This window comes from Stenella coeruleoalba (genome assembly GCF_951394435.1).
Source record: "Stenella coeruleoalba genome assembly, chromosome: 4".
Lineage (NCBI taxonomy): Eukaryota > Metazoa > Chordata > Mammalia > Artiodactyla > Delphinidae > Stenella > Stenella coeruleoalba.
Window position 1 is genome coordinate 106,190,020 of NC_137149.1, and position 18,519 is coordinate 106,208,538.

The following is an 18,519-nucleotide window of genomic DNA, read 5'->3' on the forward strand; positions in this document are numbered from 1 at the left end:
GTGCCCAGGCTGCAGACTGCTACTGGTCCGAGGCCTTTTAGGAACTGAGCTGCACAGCAGGAGGTGAGCAGTGGGTGAGGGCACAAAGCTTCCCATCTCTCCCCATCTCTCGCATTACTGCCTGAACCCCCCCACCCCCCACCAGCCCCGTCCATGGAAAGGTTGTCTTCCATGAAACCAGTCCCTGGTGTCAAAAAGGTTGGGGACCGCTGATGTATAGAATCCATGTTTCCTTCAGGAATTTTTTTACTGTGGTTCAGTGTGTACTTAACTAGGTTGTACATCAGAACCATCTGGGGGACTCCCACTGCCGCCTCAGTTAATACTCAGTTTATATTATTATATATTCATAAGAACATATACAAAAGTAGAATAATGAGTAAGGGATGGTTTAGCAAAATGTATGTATTTGGCCTGACTTGAGACCTTCTGATTCAGACTTGTCAGAACCTGGAAACTATTCAAGATAAACACACACACACCAGCTCACCAGGCAATTCTGATGCATAGTTATGCTTGGGAATCATTGCTCTAGGGGAATCTCTAAAATATCTCAAAACAAATGCTATATAAATGGTTTATCTTGACCTGTACCCATACTACTTCTGTATCTAGATATATTCTAAGTTTTAGCATTGTCTTTAATTCTTTAATCAAATAAAATTTGAGCAGTTTAAGTAGCACTTTATTAATGCTACTAATTCGTTAATGTTTGCATATGAAATTAATGTTAAATGAGCATCTTTTAAACAAATGCCCTGAATTGTTAGAGCTTTTACTTAAAGTACCTTTCCCAAACATCATCTTTTTCTCTCCTGGTAACAGCCTTGTGAGTGTTTGATTTGATTTCCCCTACATTATATACATGGAAATCCAGATCTATAAGGTGGGAGTTGTACAGTTCCTTATACGTGCAGTTAGAGGATATGGAGACTCCGGAATGAATCTGTACTGATTCTGGACTGTCATCCTAGGAGCTCTTTTCCCCTGTTGTTTATCCCCAATAGTTTACTTTTCCTTTGAGCATTTTGCACTGAACTGGAGTGCTAGTGCCTTATCATTGCTGAGATTGCTGTGTTAGAAGGACTAACAAATTGATAAAAGTGACATTTTTAAAAAAATTTGATCTTGAAACTTCACTGAATTTATTACTTCTAAATAATAGAAGTGTGTGTGTGTGTGTGTGTGTGTGTGTGTGTGTGTAGGTGCGCGTGTGTATGTGGAGTCTTTAGTGCTTTTTTTGTTTTTGGAATTTTTGAATTTTATTTTTCTATACAGCAGGTTCTTATTAGTAATCAATTTTACACACATCAGTGTGTACATGTCAATCCCAATCTCCCAGTTCATCACACCACCACCCCCAACCCCGCCGCCTTCCCCCTTTGATGTCCATATGTTTGTTCTCTACATCTGTGTCTCAATTTTTGCCCTGCAAACTGGTTCATCTGTACCATTTTTCTAGGTTCCACATATATGTGTTAATATACGATATATTTTTTTCTCTTTCTGACTTACTTCACTCCGTATGACAGTCTCTAGATCCATCCACGCCTCTACAAATGACCCAATACCGTTCCTTTTTATGGCTGAGTAATATTCCATTGTATATATGTACCACATCTTCTTTATCCATTCTTCTGTCAATGGGCATTTAGGTTGCTTCCATGACCTGGCCATGGTAAATAGAGCTGCAATGAACACTGGGGTGCATCTGTCTTTTTGAATTATGGTTTTCTCTGGGTATATGCCCAGTAGTGGGATTGCTGGGTCATATGGTAGTTCTATTTTTCGTGTTTTAAGGGACCTCCATACTGTTCTCCATAGTAGATGTATCAATTTACATTCCCACCAACAGTGCAAGAGGGTTCCCTTTTCTCCACACCCTCTCTAGCATTTGTTGTTTGTAGATTTTCTGATGATGCCCATTCTAATTGGTGTGAGGTGATACCTCATTGTAGTTTTGATTTGCATTTCTCTAATAATTAGTGATGTTGAGCAGCTTTTCATGTGCTTCTTGACCATCTGTATATTGTCTTTGGAGAAATGTCTATTTAGGTTTTCTGCCCAGTTTTGGATTGGGTCTTTTGTTTTTATAATATTGAGCTGCATGAGCTGTTTATATATTTTGGAGATTAATCCTTTGTCCTTTGATTTGTTTGCAAATATTTTCTCCCATTCTGAGGGTTGTCTTTTTTTTTTTTTGCGGCACGTGGGCCTCTCACTGCCGTGGCCTCTCCCGCTGCGGAGCACAGGCTGTGAACGTGCAGGCTCAGCAGCCATGGCTCACGGGCCCAGCTGCTCCGCGGCACGTGGGATTACCCCAGAACGGGGCATGAATCCGCGTCCCCTGCATCGGCAGGTGGACTCCCAACCACTGCACCACCAGGGAAGCCCTGTCTTTTCGTCTTGTTTATGGTTTCCTTTGCTGTGTAAAAGCTTTTAAGTTTCACTAGGTCCCATTTGTTTATTTTTGTTTTTATTTCCATTACTCTAGGAGGTGGGTCACAAAAGATCTTGCTGTGATTTATGTCATAGAGTGTTCTGCCTATGTTTTCCTCTAAGAGTTTTATAGTATCTGGTCTTACATTTAGGTCTTTAATCCATTTTGAGTTTATTTTTATGTATGCTGTTAGGGAGTGTTCTAATTTCATTCTTTTACATGTAGCTGTCTAGTTTTCCCAGCACCACTTATTGAAGAGACTGTCTTTTCTCCATTGTATATCCTTGCCTCCTTTGTCATAGATTAGTTGGCCATAGATCCCACTAGATCTATGTGTGTTTCTCCTTGGATTTATCCTGTATGGGACTCTTTGTGCTTCCTGGACTTGGGTGGCTATTTCCTTTCCCATGTTAGGGAAGTTTTCAAGTATAATCTCTTCAAATATTTTATCAGGTCTTTTCTCTCTCTCTTCTCCTTCTGGGGCCCCTGTAATGTGAATGTTGTTGCATTTAATGTTGTCCCAGAGGTCTCTTAGGTTGTCTTCATTTCTTTTCATTCTTTTTTCTTTATTCTGTTCTGCAGCACTGAATTCCACATTCTGTCTTCCAGGTCACTTATCCGTTCTTCTGCCTCAGTTATTCTGCTATTGATTCCTTCTAGTGTATTTTTCATTTCAATTATTGTATTGTTCATCTCTGTTTGTTTGTTCTTTAATTCTTCTAGATCTTTGTGAAACATTTCTTGCCATCTTGTCGACTTCTGCCTCCATCCTTTTTCTGAGACCCTGCATCATCTTCACTATCATTATTCTGAATTCTTTTCCTGGAAGGTTGCCTATCTGCACTTCATTTAGTTGTTTTTCTGGGGTTGTATCTTGTTCCTTCATCTGGTACATAGCCCTCAGCCCTTTCATCTTGTCTACCTCTTTGTGATGTTGGTTTTTGTTCCACAGGCTGCAGGATTGTAGTTCTTGCTTCTGCTGTCTTCTTGCTTCTGTAGTTTTTCCTGCTTCTATTTTTCTTGCTTCTGCTGTCTTCCCTCTGGTGAATGAGGGTATCGGTAATTTTTTTTGTTTTAAAATTATAATTAAGCTACAAAATATCCTATGCTAAAATGAGTTTTAAAAACTTAAGGTGGAAATCTTTGTTTGTATGTGACAGAAGTAATTGTCCTTTAGCATACCTGGCTATTTGTTTCATATATGATGCTTTCTGGGGTACAGTTAACACATTGTGGCATAAATAATGAGGACATTTATAATCTCACGTGAGAGGTCTGGAAGGCTTGTGTAATTCAGTTGCCAAAGTAATTCAGTGTTTTGGGTCATTTTCTCTCTCATTCTTTTTTCCGTCATGACCACATATGGTTGCCATAGGTCTAAAGAGTATATTCTTATACAACAAAATCCAAAAGCCGGAAGGAAGAGCAGAGCCTCATCATATGAATCTTTTTTTTGTTTTGTTTTGTTTTTTCTGGTTGGAAAATCTTTCCTGCAACCCTCAGCATACTTTTCCTTATGTCCCATATAGCCAAAATTGGTTACATATTCAATCCTAAATCAGCTGCTGACAAGAGGAAATGAGATTCCCATTATTGCCTTAGAACAGTGTTGGTTGATCCCCTGGAACTTTAAGAGGGACCCACCCATCTGATCCCGTTGATGTCTCATATTAAATCACGTCAGTGTTTTGTCATCACTAAGACGGAGAGGCTGATGGGTAGGCAATCACTAGTATTTGCCAAACTATAGTGATATAGTTAAGTTGTTAACATTTTCCACGTCCTATATAAGAAATATTCCCACTCAAATGATATTTGTATATTTTAACTTGAGAAGCATGTTATCCTGTATGTGCTACTTCATGATTGGCATAGGAAGCCAATGATTGGGCTGTTAATTTAGTACAATGTGTTAGTTGTTTACTGTTCTTATTTTTGTCTTGTGTACAATCAGTTTATTTCCCTGTGAGATTAAGCTCCTCAGTGCTGTTACATGATTTTGGCAGGAGCTTCAAATTCTTCTTATTTAGTAGATTCTTGTTCTTCTAGGTGGATTCTCCACAGTTTTCCTGGTGCGGACTCACGGTGGACTCCGCTATGCATTGAAGCGAATGTATGTCAATAACGCGACAGACCTCAACATTTGTAAAAGGGAAATTACAATTATGGTAAGTGAAAGAGTAATTTCCTTTGAAAAATTTGGTGTATCTTCTTTCAGTTTTTCACATAACATTAACCAACCTGTAGGCAAGCTGCTTATTGGCTTGGGCACATCTAGATAACCTTTGAAGTGTACTCTTTATAGCCATACTTAGGGCTAAATAGAAACAACTCCTACCTTTCCTCCCTTCCCTATTACAGTTCAACAGGCAAGCTTCTCTGCTTTCTTTTTTCCTTTTTAAAATAAATTTAAATTATGGAATATTTTGAGAATAGAAGAATGTAGAAAATTAGTGAACACCAGTTTACCCCCTACCCAACTTAAGAATTAAAGGCTTACAGATACAGTTGAAGCCTTCTGTGTATTCCTCTGTAATGTTATCCTTATACTGTTATCCTCATCCAAAAGGAAACCCCTATCCTGAATTTGGTGCTTACGCTTCCCCTGGGTATTTAATACATTCACTTATATGTGTTAGTATTCACAGACCACAGTTAATTTTGCTTTTCATTTTTAAAATCATGCCGTAAAGTTGATTTGTGTGTGTGTGTGTGTGTGAACTCTGTAGTATTGGTAAGGTATGCTTCAGCAAGGAAAAAATTCTTCTTTAATATTAGGAAAAGTGAAAAATATTTTAATACGCCATTAAAGAAAATTTCAGTTACTCAGTTAACTAGATTAAACATTTCGAGAAAATTACAGAATAAAAATTTCCTTTTTTTCTAGAGTTGCTTATTGTCAGTGCTCTGGGTGGTTTCTTATTCTTGTTCTCCCCTCTTTCTCCTGGTCTTCTCTTCTTTTATTCTCTTCCTCTTCCTCCTCCTCATCTACTGTTTATCAAGTGCTAATATATATATTTAACATTTTTGTTTTATTTAGGTGAAATTCACATACTACACATTTTATAATTCACATTGTAAAATGAACAATTCAGTGGTTTTTAGTACATTCACAGTATTGTGCACAGACTGCCTCTACCTTGTTTTAAAACCTTTTCATCACTCCAAAAGGAAACCCCTGCCCATGAAGCAGTTGCTCCCCATTCCACTCTTGTTCCAGGCCCTGGCAACCACCCGTCTACGTTATGTCTCGATAGATTTACCTATTCTGGATATTTCATATACATGGGATCAAGCAATATATGACCTTTTGTGTCTGGCTTCTTTCACTTACCATATTTTTAAGGTTCATCCACATTGTAGTACTTATCAGTACTTCATTCCTTTTTATGAGTGAATAATATTCCATTATATATACTATATATGTATCAAAATTTGTTTATGTGTTCATCTATTGATAGACTTTTTTAAAAAACCATGGATAGACATTTGGGCTATTTCTACCTTTTGGCTATTGTGAGTAGTGTTGCTATGAATATGTGTACATATGTATTGTTTATTTTCAGTTCTTTGGGGTATGTATCTAAGAGTGGAATTGCTGGGTCATATGGTAATTCCACATTTAACTTTTTAAGGAACCATTAATTCCACAGCAGTTGAACCATTTTCTGTTCACACCGGCAGTGTTAGGAGGGTTCTAGTTTATCTACTTCCTTGAAAACACTTGTTACTGTCAAGCTTCCCCAGCTGCTAAGAGGGAGATTTTCTTATTTTGTATCAACATCTTTATCAACACACATATTTTGATCCTTTTTGTTTGAAGATAGACACATTTATACAGTATGACTTATCAGAATTCTGCTTTTATTATCCCTATTCCTTAGCTAGACTAGAGTTGATTAGGCTTTGAGACTTGCTGTTTTTCAGGTAAGGCTGTTAGTCAAAAGGGTGAAAAGATTTACTCCGAGATAATAGGGAATCTTAGACTAAGTTTTCTAACTTAAGCCCAGATATGGTATTGTACTGTAATTCTTCCTTTCAATAGATTTTGTATAATTTTGAGATATATAAAACATAGCATCAACCTCAGCAAAACTCAGATCCTATGCTTTTAAATAAACTATTTTGGGGAGGTGAGCAGTTGTCTTCAAACTGTTTTTTGATGACTAATCCTTCACTATTTATGTTTATTTATGAATAATTCACATGTTCAGCTGCTGTTAGCTAATATCTCAAATTATATTACACACTTAAAACTAGGTTTATTTTAATGATAGTGGATGTAAATTATTTTAAACAGTATTCTTGATAAGAGTTTTTAATTTACAGACAGACCTTATTTAGATCATTATGATTTTTAACCTTATAAATGTTGATGATTGTCAACCTTATAAATGTTAATGATTGTCTTGTACTAGGAGCAAAAGTGTCAGATTTGCCATTTTCTTCTTAGTTTCTTGTACTTGTAATATTAGTGTTATCTTTATGGTTTCTTTACAGAAATCCTTTTTAGCTACTTGTTTATTTTTTTAGGTTATTTAGTTAAAAGTACATACATTCATAAATTCAGTTGACTAGGTGGACATAAATTGCAATATGTTGCAGACAAAACAAACAAGCGCGAGTGTAATTGTTCATAAATATTAGAGCTTAATTTCTTTATCTTTTTAAGATAAAAATAAGTAAAAGTTCTGGTATTTTATTCTTGAGTCCCAAAGGACTATCTTGTACACTCACTTCTGGAAACTTTTTTTTTTTTAATTTATTTATTTTTGGCTGCGTTGGGTCTTTGTTACTGTGTGAGGGCTTTTCTCTAGTTGCGGAGAGCGGCGGCTACTCTTCGTTGCAGTGCGCAGGCTTCTCATTGCGGCTGCTTCTCTTGTTGTGGAGCATGGGCTCTAGGCACGTGGGCTTCAGTAGTTATGGCACTTGGGCTCAGTAGTTGTGGCTTGCGGGCTCTAGAGATCAGGCTCAGTAGTTGTGGCACATGGGCTTTGTTGCTCTGCGATGTGTGGGATCTTCTTGGACCAGGGCTCGAACCCATGTCCCCGCATTGGCAGGCAGGTTGTTAACAGCTGTGCCACCAGGGAAGCCCTGGAAACTGTTACTTTTGAATGAACCATCTCTTTATTCCCCATTGAATTGAAAATAAGTATTCATTAACTATTTGCTTGTTAGGAAATGACAGTCACATATAAATAAACTTTCCATTGAAACTGTAGAAACCTTTTTGAAATGTGTCGGATTCCATACTTACACCTAAATCTTACTTTTTGAAATTCTTTAACTATATTAATTTAGACTTCAAATCATTGTTAATGATAGACCTTTAAAATATGTTTGCCAGTTTTTAAAATTTTGTTTATTTTTTACAGAAAGAGCTGTCTGGTCACAAAAATATCGTGGGTTATTTGGACTGTACTGTTAATTCAGTTAGTGATAATGTATGGGAAGTGCTTATCTTAATGGAATATTGTCGAGGTAAGTATTTTTCTGTGGTTGTTTTTTGCTAAAAAAATTTGCCTATAAAAATGGGTTAGTAGGTGTCTTGGTTTCTCTTAGGGCAGCTGTCATCTAATTCTGGGCATTCATTGCAATCTCAGCTTTAATTATTTGCCTAAATAAGGAATGCTGTTAAAAAGTATTTAAAACCTACTCATAGTTGATGCAATGATGATGTGAGCATATGTTAATGGACAATTAGAAAAGTGCTGTTGGGTTTTAAACAGAAAATCTAAAACGTAAAGAACAGTCACCTTTCCTGATGCCTATACATTTCTTTTATAATCCAACCAAGAAGAGCATACTGTGTCCATATTAGTGTTGCAAGATTTTTTTCCAGCATGCTACCATGTTATCTTTGAACATATTAAATATAATAAATTTCAAGGATGCATTTTGATCTATAATTTTTATAAACTTATATTATGTGGTCTTTTGAAAACATCAGAAGATAGAAAACCACATTTTATTTGGATATAATGTGGTGTTTTCAAAGAAATATTTACTTGTATAGTATGCCTAAATTATTATAATAATAATTTTTAGTCCCTGAAAAGTTTTTTGTTTTTTTTTTTTTTACTTTAATGGGTGTAATGGGGGCAATTAATCCATTTCCTGCAAACTTGCTTTCCCCCCTCCCTCATCAGACTGTATCTGACAGTTTGGATTCTAGGGAGCCCTGGTTTATATATAAATTCTCTTAAGACAGTTATGATTGTTAATTATGGTACCAGGAACTCTTGTCACTTCCTGAAGGTTGGAGGAGAAGGAGGTTGGTGATGATAATGGAGAAAACGTGGTCTCATTTACTCCAGTCTTGTAAGAAGGGGGACGGACAGAGGAAAATGAAATGAATCAATATTATAATATCTATTGTGATATGTTTGTAACTTATTTCCATATATAATGTAAAAAATTAGATATTTTCTTGATTGTTTTTCCTTATTTATATCTCATCTTCTCTACTGTAAAGCATTTGTGATCTCTTTTAAGGAGACGATATTGATTTTCTTTACCCTACTTTCCTGAATTCTAGCATTTAAGGTGCCAATTCTTAGCTGGATGAGAGTTGACTAATAGCCCTTCGCTACTTGTAACTTTTCAAAAATAATTGAATTGAGCATAATCATAACCCTGGATGAGTTTCATTGTCATCCAGAAGACACTTTAAAAGGGGAACTACATGAGCTTCAGTTTTTAGGCAAGTGAGTATTTGGGAGCCAATGGTGCAGTCTACTGCAGATAAAATTAAGTATCTTGTTAAAAAAAAGTCATATCAAAATTTAAATGGGATGGTATAGCATTTTTTTTTTTTTTTTTTTGTGGTACGCGGGCCTCTCACTGCTGTGGCCTCTCCCGTTGTGGAGCACAGGCTCCGGACGTGCAGGCCCAGTGGCCCTGGCTCATGGGACCAGCCGCTCTGCGGCATGCAGGAGGATCCTTCTGGACCGGGGCATGAACCTGTGTCCCCTACATCGACAGGCGGACTCTCAACCACTGCGCCACCAGGGAAGCCCAGTATAGCATTTTAAATTAAGTATAATTGTAATCTCAGAGAGATGAAGATTGTTGAGGCTAGAAAAATGTTGACTTTTTAAATTTTAATAATGAAATCGGGCAGCGTATAAAACTTCTTGTTTAGGAGATGATAACTGTGAAAAATATGTAAAGATTCGGGAGTTACATGCACCTTATCTTAAAAGACCTTCAGTATACGTTGTTTCCTTTCTGAATCTGATTTTAAAATTTTTCATTAGAATAATTTTACTTTAATTTTCAGAAGACTTTGATTTTGAATAATGAAATTTTGTTTGTCTCTGCATTTGAAATGCAGCTCAAATAGAGCTTTTTAGCCTTTTTGGGGGACTGGATTTTGTGTTTCAAGCCCAAAGATCTCTGAAGGGAAGAAAGAAGATCGACTTTTGTTTAAAATTTATTCTACTCATTACAACATTGAAAGTGTGGAAAAGATAGAATGAGTTCAAGGTTATGATTTCTTATCTGTGAAAAGATATTTTAAGAATGTGAATGAACACCAAGAAAGCACTTTTCTTACTGTTTAATTTTTGGATAACATGAGTCAGGGCATCTGACAAACGAGGATGGAGGAAATTGCTGCCTAGTCAGGTGCCTCAATCTTATATGAGACACTTTGAACAAATTACAACCAAATGGACCTGAGTTTTCTGAAAGTTGAGGATTGATAGGCAAAATAATTTTTTTTCCCCCTGCTTTAAAGTTCTAAGAAAAAACACCTATTTCAGAAAATATATGAGAATGCTGTTTAGACAGTAATAATAGAAGGAACAGGTGTGTATGCACCTTCTTACAGATTACACAGTAGCAGACATTCATTTATTCAGACTTGTTACAGGAAAGTTTCAAGTTAACATAAGCTTGCCTTTTTAAATTTCCAAACTTGATTTCTGTTAGAATGCTGTGAATGAATCATGTATTTACTTGCATTGTTAAAATATAATAATAGTAAACTTTCTCTTAGTAATTAAGAATTGTCATTATTAGATTATCAATTATTGTAGTACATTGTAATATTTAATAATTCTCTCGTGGCTCATTGTTGTGGCTATTTGATTTTAGTAAGTTACTCTGCCCACTATCTCTTAACCTGGTTTAGAGCCTTAGCCCCTTAACCTATCTCTCTTTTTCCACTCTTGTGATTCCTCTATCCCCCAATCAAGGAGATCTTCTAAAAGGTCAGATCAGGAAGTTTCCTTGGTTCTCAAGATAAAAATCTCAAGATAAAATCTTGATTTGTTTGTCTTGTCAGCATCATCTGACTTTACTCTCTTCTCTGCTTTCTAGACCATACCCACAGTGGTTCTCTTTTAGTTATTCAAAATCATTAAGCTCTTTCCCAAACTAGAGGCCTTTGTATATGTCACTTGCTATCACTAGTGTGTTCTCCCAGATCTCTACCAGGTTAATTCCTGATTAACCTTCAGTCTCAACATAAATAATCACTTCCTTAGGCCTTCTCTGGCACTCTCTTCTCCCCATCCTCCTTCACTAATTTAAATTTGGGTTTTTCTCATATTATCCTTATTGTACGTAATTATGATAAATATTTGTGTGATTGTTTATCTCTGCCTTTAGACTATAAATTCCATGATAATAGAGACTTTATCTTTGTTCACCACTGTTTACCCGTGCTAACCGTTTCTTCAAATCTGTGATGCCATCAGTTACAAGGTACACTCTGAATTTGGAGATGTTAAAATATGGCCAATAGCATTAGCAGAACGTCACTTATTTTACGATGTTTTCACTTCAGAGATGTAAAATGTGAAAAAAAAAGTATGTCATTAAATCAACACAATATGGTATAATAAGCATCCTTACATGAAAATTACAAAAAAAGCCAATTCTCCATTACCTGAGACCATAGACATTTCTTAATCTCTTTGTTTGTGGTAGTCTTCATTTATTAAAAATATGTCTTCTCAAAATTACTTTTTTGGTTAGCTGGGCAGGTAGTGAATCAGATGAATAAGAAGCTGCAGACAGGTTTTACAGAACCAGAAGTGTTACAGATATTCTGTGATACCTGTGAAGCTGTTGCAAGGTTGCATCAGTGTAAGACTCCAATAATTCACCGGGATCTGAAGGTATGAACTTTAGTCTACGTATGGATTAATGCCTTTTAAACTTTGGAGTTAAAAATGTTCTTGGATTGTCTTCATATAAACCAGTTTTTATTACTAGCACTGAGATTGGTCTCTCTGTCCCCAGCTACATTCCCTGAGGCCATAAAAGACTGACTATAGAATTGAAATTGTGCTTTTCATGACCCTGAGGGTTGCTAGCACTACTGTAGAGGTAGATTTTGTGCTCCCTACTTTGCTTCTGTTTTACAGAGCAGGCTTCTTTAAAAGGTTTCGTATGAACAAAAATATGAACATCACTGACACAGGTTAGATATCCCTCCACACTATTCTTCCCAGTTCAGCACTCCTCCTATTTCTTATAATTCATTTTAAGCATCAGGGTGTTTTCCAGAGATATTGGAGGTGACCGTAAATGGGTCTCTTTACTCATTTATTTATAATTTACTGTAGTTTTAGATAATTTACTATAATTTGGTGGTGATTGCCACTCAAAGGTCACTTTGTCTTACATTTTCATGGAATCTGACCTCTTGTATATGGTACCCACTTGTTAAATTGGAAAAAGTGCCCAAAGGGGATTGAACATTCCTGGTATCATATTGCTTGAGCTATCATTACACATATTGTTTAAAAGCATAGGGGTCCTCTTTGATACCTACAAACACTAAGATTACAAAAATTCCTCTTCCTGAAATGCTTTATGCCCAGATATCCCATGGCTAATCTTTCCCCCACTTCAAATCTGCTCAGATTCACTTTCTCAGTGAGTCCTGTCCTTGCACCACCTTATTTATAATTACAACCTAACCTTGCCATACTCTACTTGTTCTGCCTTTTATTATCACTTGTCACTTTCTCGGATACTATAAAATTTGCTTATGTATTATGTCTGTTGGTTATTTTCTGTCCTCTCCCACTACACTGTAAGCTTCCTGTGGGCAGGGATTTTTCTCTTTCCTACTGATGTATCCAAGCATTTAGAACAGTGCCTGGCACATAGCAGGGTCTCAATAAATATTTAATGAATGAATGAATCCCAATTCTGATTATACAATTCTGATTATACTTATTATACTTATATACTTTGTATACTTATACAAAGTATACAAAGTATACTTTGTATACTTACTATACAAAATTTATGAAAAGTGATAATAAAATGCTCTTAAGATACAAGAGAATAGAAGATGTCACTTAGAATATAGGTTGTTAACCATGAAAGCATCATCCAGGGAAACCTGTGCTGAAAGGATACAAGTCAAGGCAAGATTGAAATACTTGACTACAGACCTCTGTCCCTTAATTTTGATAACCAGTATAGTTCATTTCAGTTCTCTTGAATATGCAGCTTTTACATTTTCCCCAATAATTTGGTCTGACTTTTTTGCACTGTTATAGCTCATTAACTTCTTAAATGTAAAGGTGATGTTTTCAGCTGAGTCCTCTTGATTTTAAAACAAAAAAGACATTGAACTGCATAATTTTATATAGACCATATTTCATATACTTAGTTCTTTTTACATGTGTAAATTTATGCAATCCTGTTTGTTTTAAGTAAGTTTCTTTTTTTTAAGTAGATTTCTTATATAAACATTTTGTGCAAATATTGAATACTTTTAAAAGTAGAGTAAAATGAAATATAGAAGAAAAATTGTAAAGAAACTGTAATGTGAGTATTTTGGTAGAGTGGAGAGAAATTAAATTACTCATTTAAAACTGTATCATAAAAATAAAAAATATTGTGTAAAAATGTTAATAATAGTATCATTTATTGTGTGCTTACCTTATTTCAGTCACTATTCTAAGCCCTTTACATGTTTTAATTCTTTCAGTTTTTACAACAGTCCCCTGTAATAGATATTATTATTTTCCCCATTTTATAGATAAGGAGACTAAAGCACAAGAGTGGTTAAGCAAGTTGTCCAAGGGTACATATGCTAATAAGTAGCAGAGCTGGGCTGTGAACCCACATTCTCCTGTTTTAGAAACTGTGCGCATAATTTCATTTAAGTTACTACAACTCTGATCTCTAAGTTAAGGCATAAAGTAAAATCTGTGTTTTTCAGTGTAGTATTTTAGATAAAAATGGAATTAGGAGTCAATCAAAGGTAGAATTGTAATGTTTTTTGTTACCTTTCTATAGGTAAGCTAAGTGTCAGAAAAGGAGAAAAATGGAGGCATAGTATAGACTCTGACTGCTACTAGTTCTTCTCTTCCATAGAAGCAGTTTTTGAGAGGACTTAGGGTTCCTTGGCCCTTAGCAGAAATCATCCTGGGATGGGAGAAGCACTTTTCTGTTCTTAGTGAGAGAAGCAGTAGATAAAGTAAAGTATATTTTTGTTCTGAATCATTTGTCCTTGCTCACAATTTGAGGTATCCTCTCTCTCTCTCTCTCTCTCTTTCTTTCACTCTCTGTCTCTCTCTGTCTCTGTCTCTCTGTCTCTGTCTCTGTCTCTCTCTATATATTATATATCAGTGTTTAACTGTGTAAAAACATTGTTATAAAAATATAATTTTCACCTTGAAAATACTGTTAATTGCTTTTCTTTTCTGAAGGTGGAAAATATTTTGTTGAATGATGGTGGAAACTATGTACTTTGTGACTTTGGCAGTGCCACAAATAAATTTCTTAATCCTCAGAAAGATGGAGTTAATATAGTAGAAGAAGAAATTAAAAAGTAAGTGTTATCTTTATTGTGTTTTGTCTCATGGGAATTTTAGTTAACTTGAGTCTGTGACCAGCTCTGCTAATATAAATTTTAGGTATTCCATTAATAGATTTCTTGAAGATATTTCTGAGCCATAGACATTGATTAGTTTATGTCTCATCTAGTTCAATAGGAAATACATTTTATGATGGAAACAAAAGTTTCATCTGCATTGTAAACAGATTTATCAAGAAGTTTGTTAAATAAGCTATAGTAATTAGTGGAATCATTAAAGGGGGTTTGAAGTTATTGCTGAATTCAGTTAAACATCTTTGTTTTTATTGATACTGAGGATTTGTGCTTGTTAGGAAAAAATTAAATTATTTGAAAACATTAAACTTTTACTTCATATTTAATGTTAAGAAGATTGACCTAGTAATGCATTGAAAACTATGTGGAAAACTTGTTACTTTATAATATTGTATTGGAAAACTTTCTGGTAGAAATGTAACTCGTATCTGCCTTACGTTTTCTTAATCTTGTACTTTCCATGGTTGCTAGAGTACTATTAGAAGGACCTTTCCCTGACTTCTGTTTTCTAGTTTTAGAAAATAGTACTGCTTGTAAATCTTAGGTTATCTTAATAAAATGATACAGAATGCAGAAAGATCTGTCAGAATAGAAATTTCTAAGTAGCTGCCTTTTCTAAGTTGCTTTTCTTCACTTCCTTACAAATTCTCAGTTGTTTAAGGCTGCCTAGGAGCTTTCGTTTGAACTGCAACATATATTTTGAGATAGCTCAAGTAGAGCTGATCTTACTCTGGACCATTTGTATAAAACTATGGTTTTCTAGACTTACATATTTCTACTCAGGAAACAGCCTATGATGATTATGTTAGATTCCATAAAAACAAACTCCTTAGTAAACATATAAATGTCCTGAAGAAACAGAACAATGAATTATTGAATTAGCTTCTTGTGGATATATGCATATACATATAATTTTAAAAGATTGGGTTGTGATGTATAATGACAGCTGCAGAATTCTGCTCAAGCATCTTTGACTTGCTGGAAGTTTCATTTCTTGCTGTTAAGATCTGAAGTATAGTTAAGGTTCAGCAGAATTGTACACTAGTGATGAATGTAATAAGCTCATGGGTTCTTGTGCTTTGTGGCTCAGTTGAGTTAATGATCTAACCATTTATTCAGTTAACAGGTAATTATTCAGGGCCTACAATGTAGTGGACACTGTTGTTGGTATACAGTATAGCAGTGAACAAAAAAAAAAAAAGTCCCGTCCTCATGTAGTTTATATTCTGGTTTCTTAGATCACTCCTCTGTAGTAGTATCATCAGAATGTATCACCCAGTCAGGGTAATTTGGAAAAAGTAACATGGTAGAATATTGAGCTTTAAGATAATTCATGTAAAATAAAACATAAAAACACTGAAAATGAATCTTAAATTATGCCATACTATAGGAATTCCTTTGATATTCTAATAATTTCTGCACTACTTTATTCTGTTCATTGAGTACTACTTTATTCTGTTCATAATGGATTTGGAGTTTTTATACTGGTAAATATTTATTCACAGTATCTTAATTCCAGATTGCTTATGCTGACAGTTTTAGAACTGTACTTAATTAGTATAAGTAATGATAGTTAATTATGGCAACGAGATTACTCTTAAAACAACAATTATAAAAACAAACCTAAAGGAGATTTACTACCATGTGCAAGGAATTATGTTAGAGTCCATAAAAACAAGCTGCTTAATAAACATAGAAATTAATTTTTTGAGAGGGTGGAAGCTTTACTTTTAAATTAATAGACTAAAATATTTTGATAAGGATATTTTCATAGTCAAATTGTATTATTTCCTATAAGAAATTCAAGGAAAACTACATTTCCCATACATCACCTTTATTTAAAATTTTTCTATTAAAAATTGTTTTTATCATTATAGATGCAATTGCACTTGTTGAATAAAAATGTGTATAGATGCTTTGTATTGTTTAATCCTTGATGGACTTTTAATGAGCTTTTAAAATAGTATTATTTCTTGATAATGTTATCGAACCTAAAAGTTTTTCGTAGTATTTTATGTAGAAACAATGTAGTATCTGTCTTTTTTTTTATATCTCCACTCCATTTTACTTATTTACTGCCAGGTATACAACTCTGTCATACAGAGCCCCTGAAATGATCAACCTTTATGGAGGGAAACCTATCACCACCAAGGCTGATATCTGGGTAAGGCCAAGAAAGGCTGACATTTTCACTAACCAAATTAACAAAATCTGATTATTTTCCCCCTGTCCTCCGCAAGGTATTTCCTAATAAGTAGCAGAGAGTGGTGGACAGTAAAGCTTCTTCTTCAGAAGAAAAATATTAGCACATATTACCTTCTTGATCCTGAGATGGAAAGCTTAGGTATAAAAAGGCAAATAAAGGATTTCCATATAATGTAACTTTTTATCACAGTATTTTTTAGAATTTAAATTATATGTGACTGTTAACAATTTTTTTTGATTTGAGTGCAATTTTGGTTGATCACAGTATGGAAAAGCTAGACCTAATTCTTACGTAATATTGTTGATAATTTTCTGGAGTATTTTAGGATCTTTTTAGTGGAAACTAACGAGTAAAACTTTTTAAAAATTATAAACATACCATTGACTAACCTGTATATATTTAGGTTCTTTATCATTTAGCATCTATATCTGGATTGAATTATTGAGATATATCATGTTTCTATAGAGTTGAACTTTATGTTAGAGTGCCCGCACTTCTTTAGAACTTATTTCAGAAGTAAAATATGTTTGGGCTATATTTAATAAACTAGCAGGAAAATCTATTTTAGATGTGAACTCATTTAAATTTATCACGTATTTAGCCACATCTACCACTAGTGGCTATGTTAGGGATGGAGGAAAAATACTCCTTTGGAAGTAGTTCTAGAATTTCCAAGAAAAGTCATATTTACTTTGTTTTAAAACGTAATGTTTAGAAAGTAGTCGAGTGTAACGTGTGAACCCAAATGAATATCTTCTTGGTGCCCCTCTCCTGGCCTTCTCTTATAGGGGTTGGGATACCAGATATTTTTGCAAGATAATAATAAAAAAAAGAGTATCTATGATTGGTTTTCCTTTGTCTACATAATATACACTCTTTGACCGGTGGTTCTTAAATCTCGTGGTAGTTGACTTTTTAACCATATACATAATTTAATCAAACCATGAATAGGTTTGATTTAGGTAATTTGATACTGCTTACAGATCACCAGCTTGTGTGACTCAAATTCCGTTGCTCTTCTCAGCGTTAACATTTGACTCATTAAATGGTTTATAGTAAATGGCTTGCGGTATAATGTAGAAAGCAAATTCAGCTGGATCTTAATTTATAAAATGAAAGTATTAATTAGAGGAGGTGATTGTGGAAGTCTTTCCTGGCCTAATTTTGTGACTGATGTTGAAATCCACATTACCTAAAAGCGTATTTCAACAGCAGAGGAAACAACAGACATTATAGCTTGACTGCTGTTTTGAAATCATCAAGGGTTGATTAAAAAAAAAAAAAAGTTTCTAAGAACTTGATTGCAGCCCAATATCTTAACAAAAAGGAGGGAATCTTTTTTTGTTGTTTTCATTTTTCACCAGGCTTCGAATGCATGCCAGGCAGCATACTAAATTGTCAGTGATAAGTTTAAAATTTATACCATTTACAGGTTAGTATATGGGACAGTATTTCTATAATGGATAACTTGGTATAGCTGTGGGATGACAAATAGATACTCAAAGATAAAAAAGAAGCCAGAAAAGTAATCAGAAAACAGAATCTGTGTTTATATGCTTGACAGAGTTTTAATTTCCGTGATGCCATTTTAATGCTTGTCTTAGCTCAGATGAAATGCTACACGTCTTAGGTGTGAATTCAAGAATATCCAGAAAAAAAATATTGCTGATTCAGAGGGTTATGATATTGAGGTTAAAGTATTCATTTAGCATATATATTTTGGGAAAAAAATTTTTGTTTTGAAGTTTTCATTGTAGGTTATTTTTATCCTGAGAACTAGGATGCTGATTTTATTGACCAGTAGGAAATTCAGTGACAGATGCTTCATGTTACCTTTTAACGAGGAAAATTAAAGACGGTGATACTCAGCCTTCAAAATAAGGTCATTCGTTCCCTCCTGTTTCTTCAACAGTTCTCATTGTATCAAATGGATAAAGAGGGAAATGCCTTTGGTGTGAAAAAAAATTAGGACACCTCACTGTGCTCACACTCTGTAAAGCAAGAGTG

The 18,519-nt window shown here is 34.7% G+C and overlaps 1 protein-coding gene across 2 annotated transcripts in view; it reads left to right on the plus strand.

Moving 5' to 3' along the window:
• Positions 1–18,519, plus strand: part of BMP2K (BMP2 inducible kinase) — a 123,032-nt gene that overhangs the window by 50,289 nt on the left and 54,224 nt on the right. For both annotated transcript variants that reach the window (XM_079919775.1, XM_079919776.1), the window contains exons 2-6: positions 4,490–4,608; positions 7,816–7,921; positions 11,426–11,568; positions 14,125–14,246; positions 16,389–16,470. In XM_079919775.1, coding sequence (XP_079775901.1) covers positions 4,490–4,608; positions 7,816–7,921; positions 11,426–11,568; positions 14,125–14,246; positions 16,389–16,470 — 572 coding nt within the window. The remainder of the gene's footprint in view (positions 1–4,489; positions 4,609–7,815; positions 7,922–11,425; positions 11,569–14,124; positions 14,247–16,388; positions 16,471–18,519) is intronic.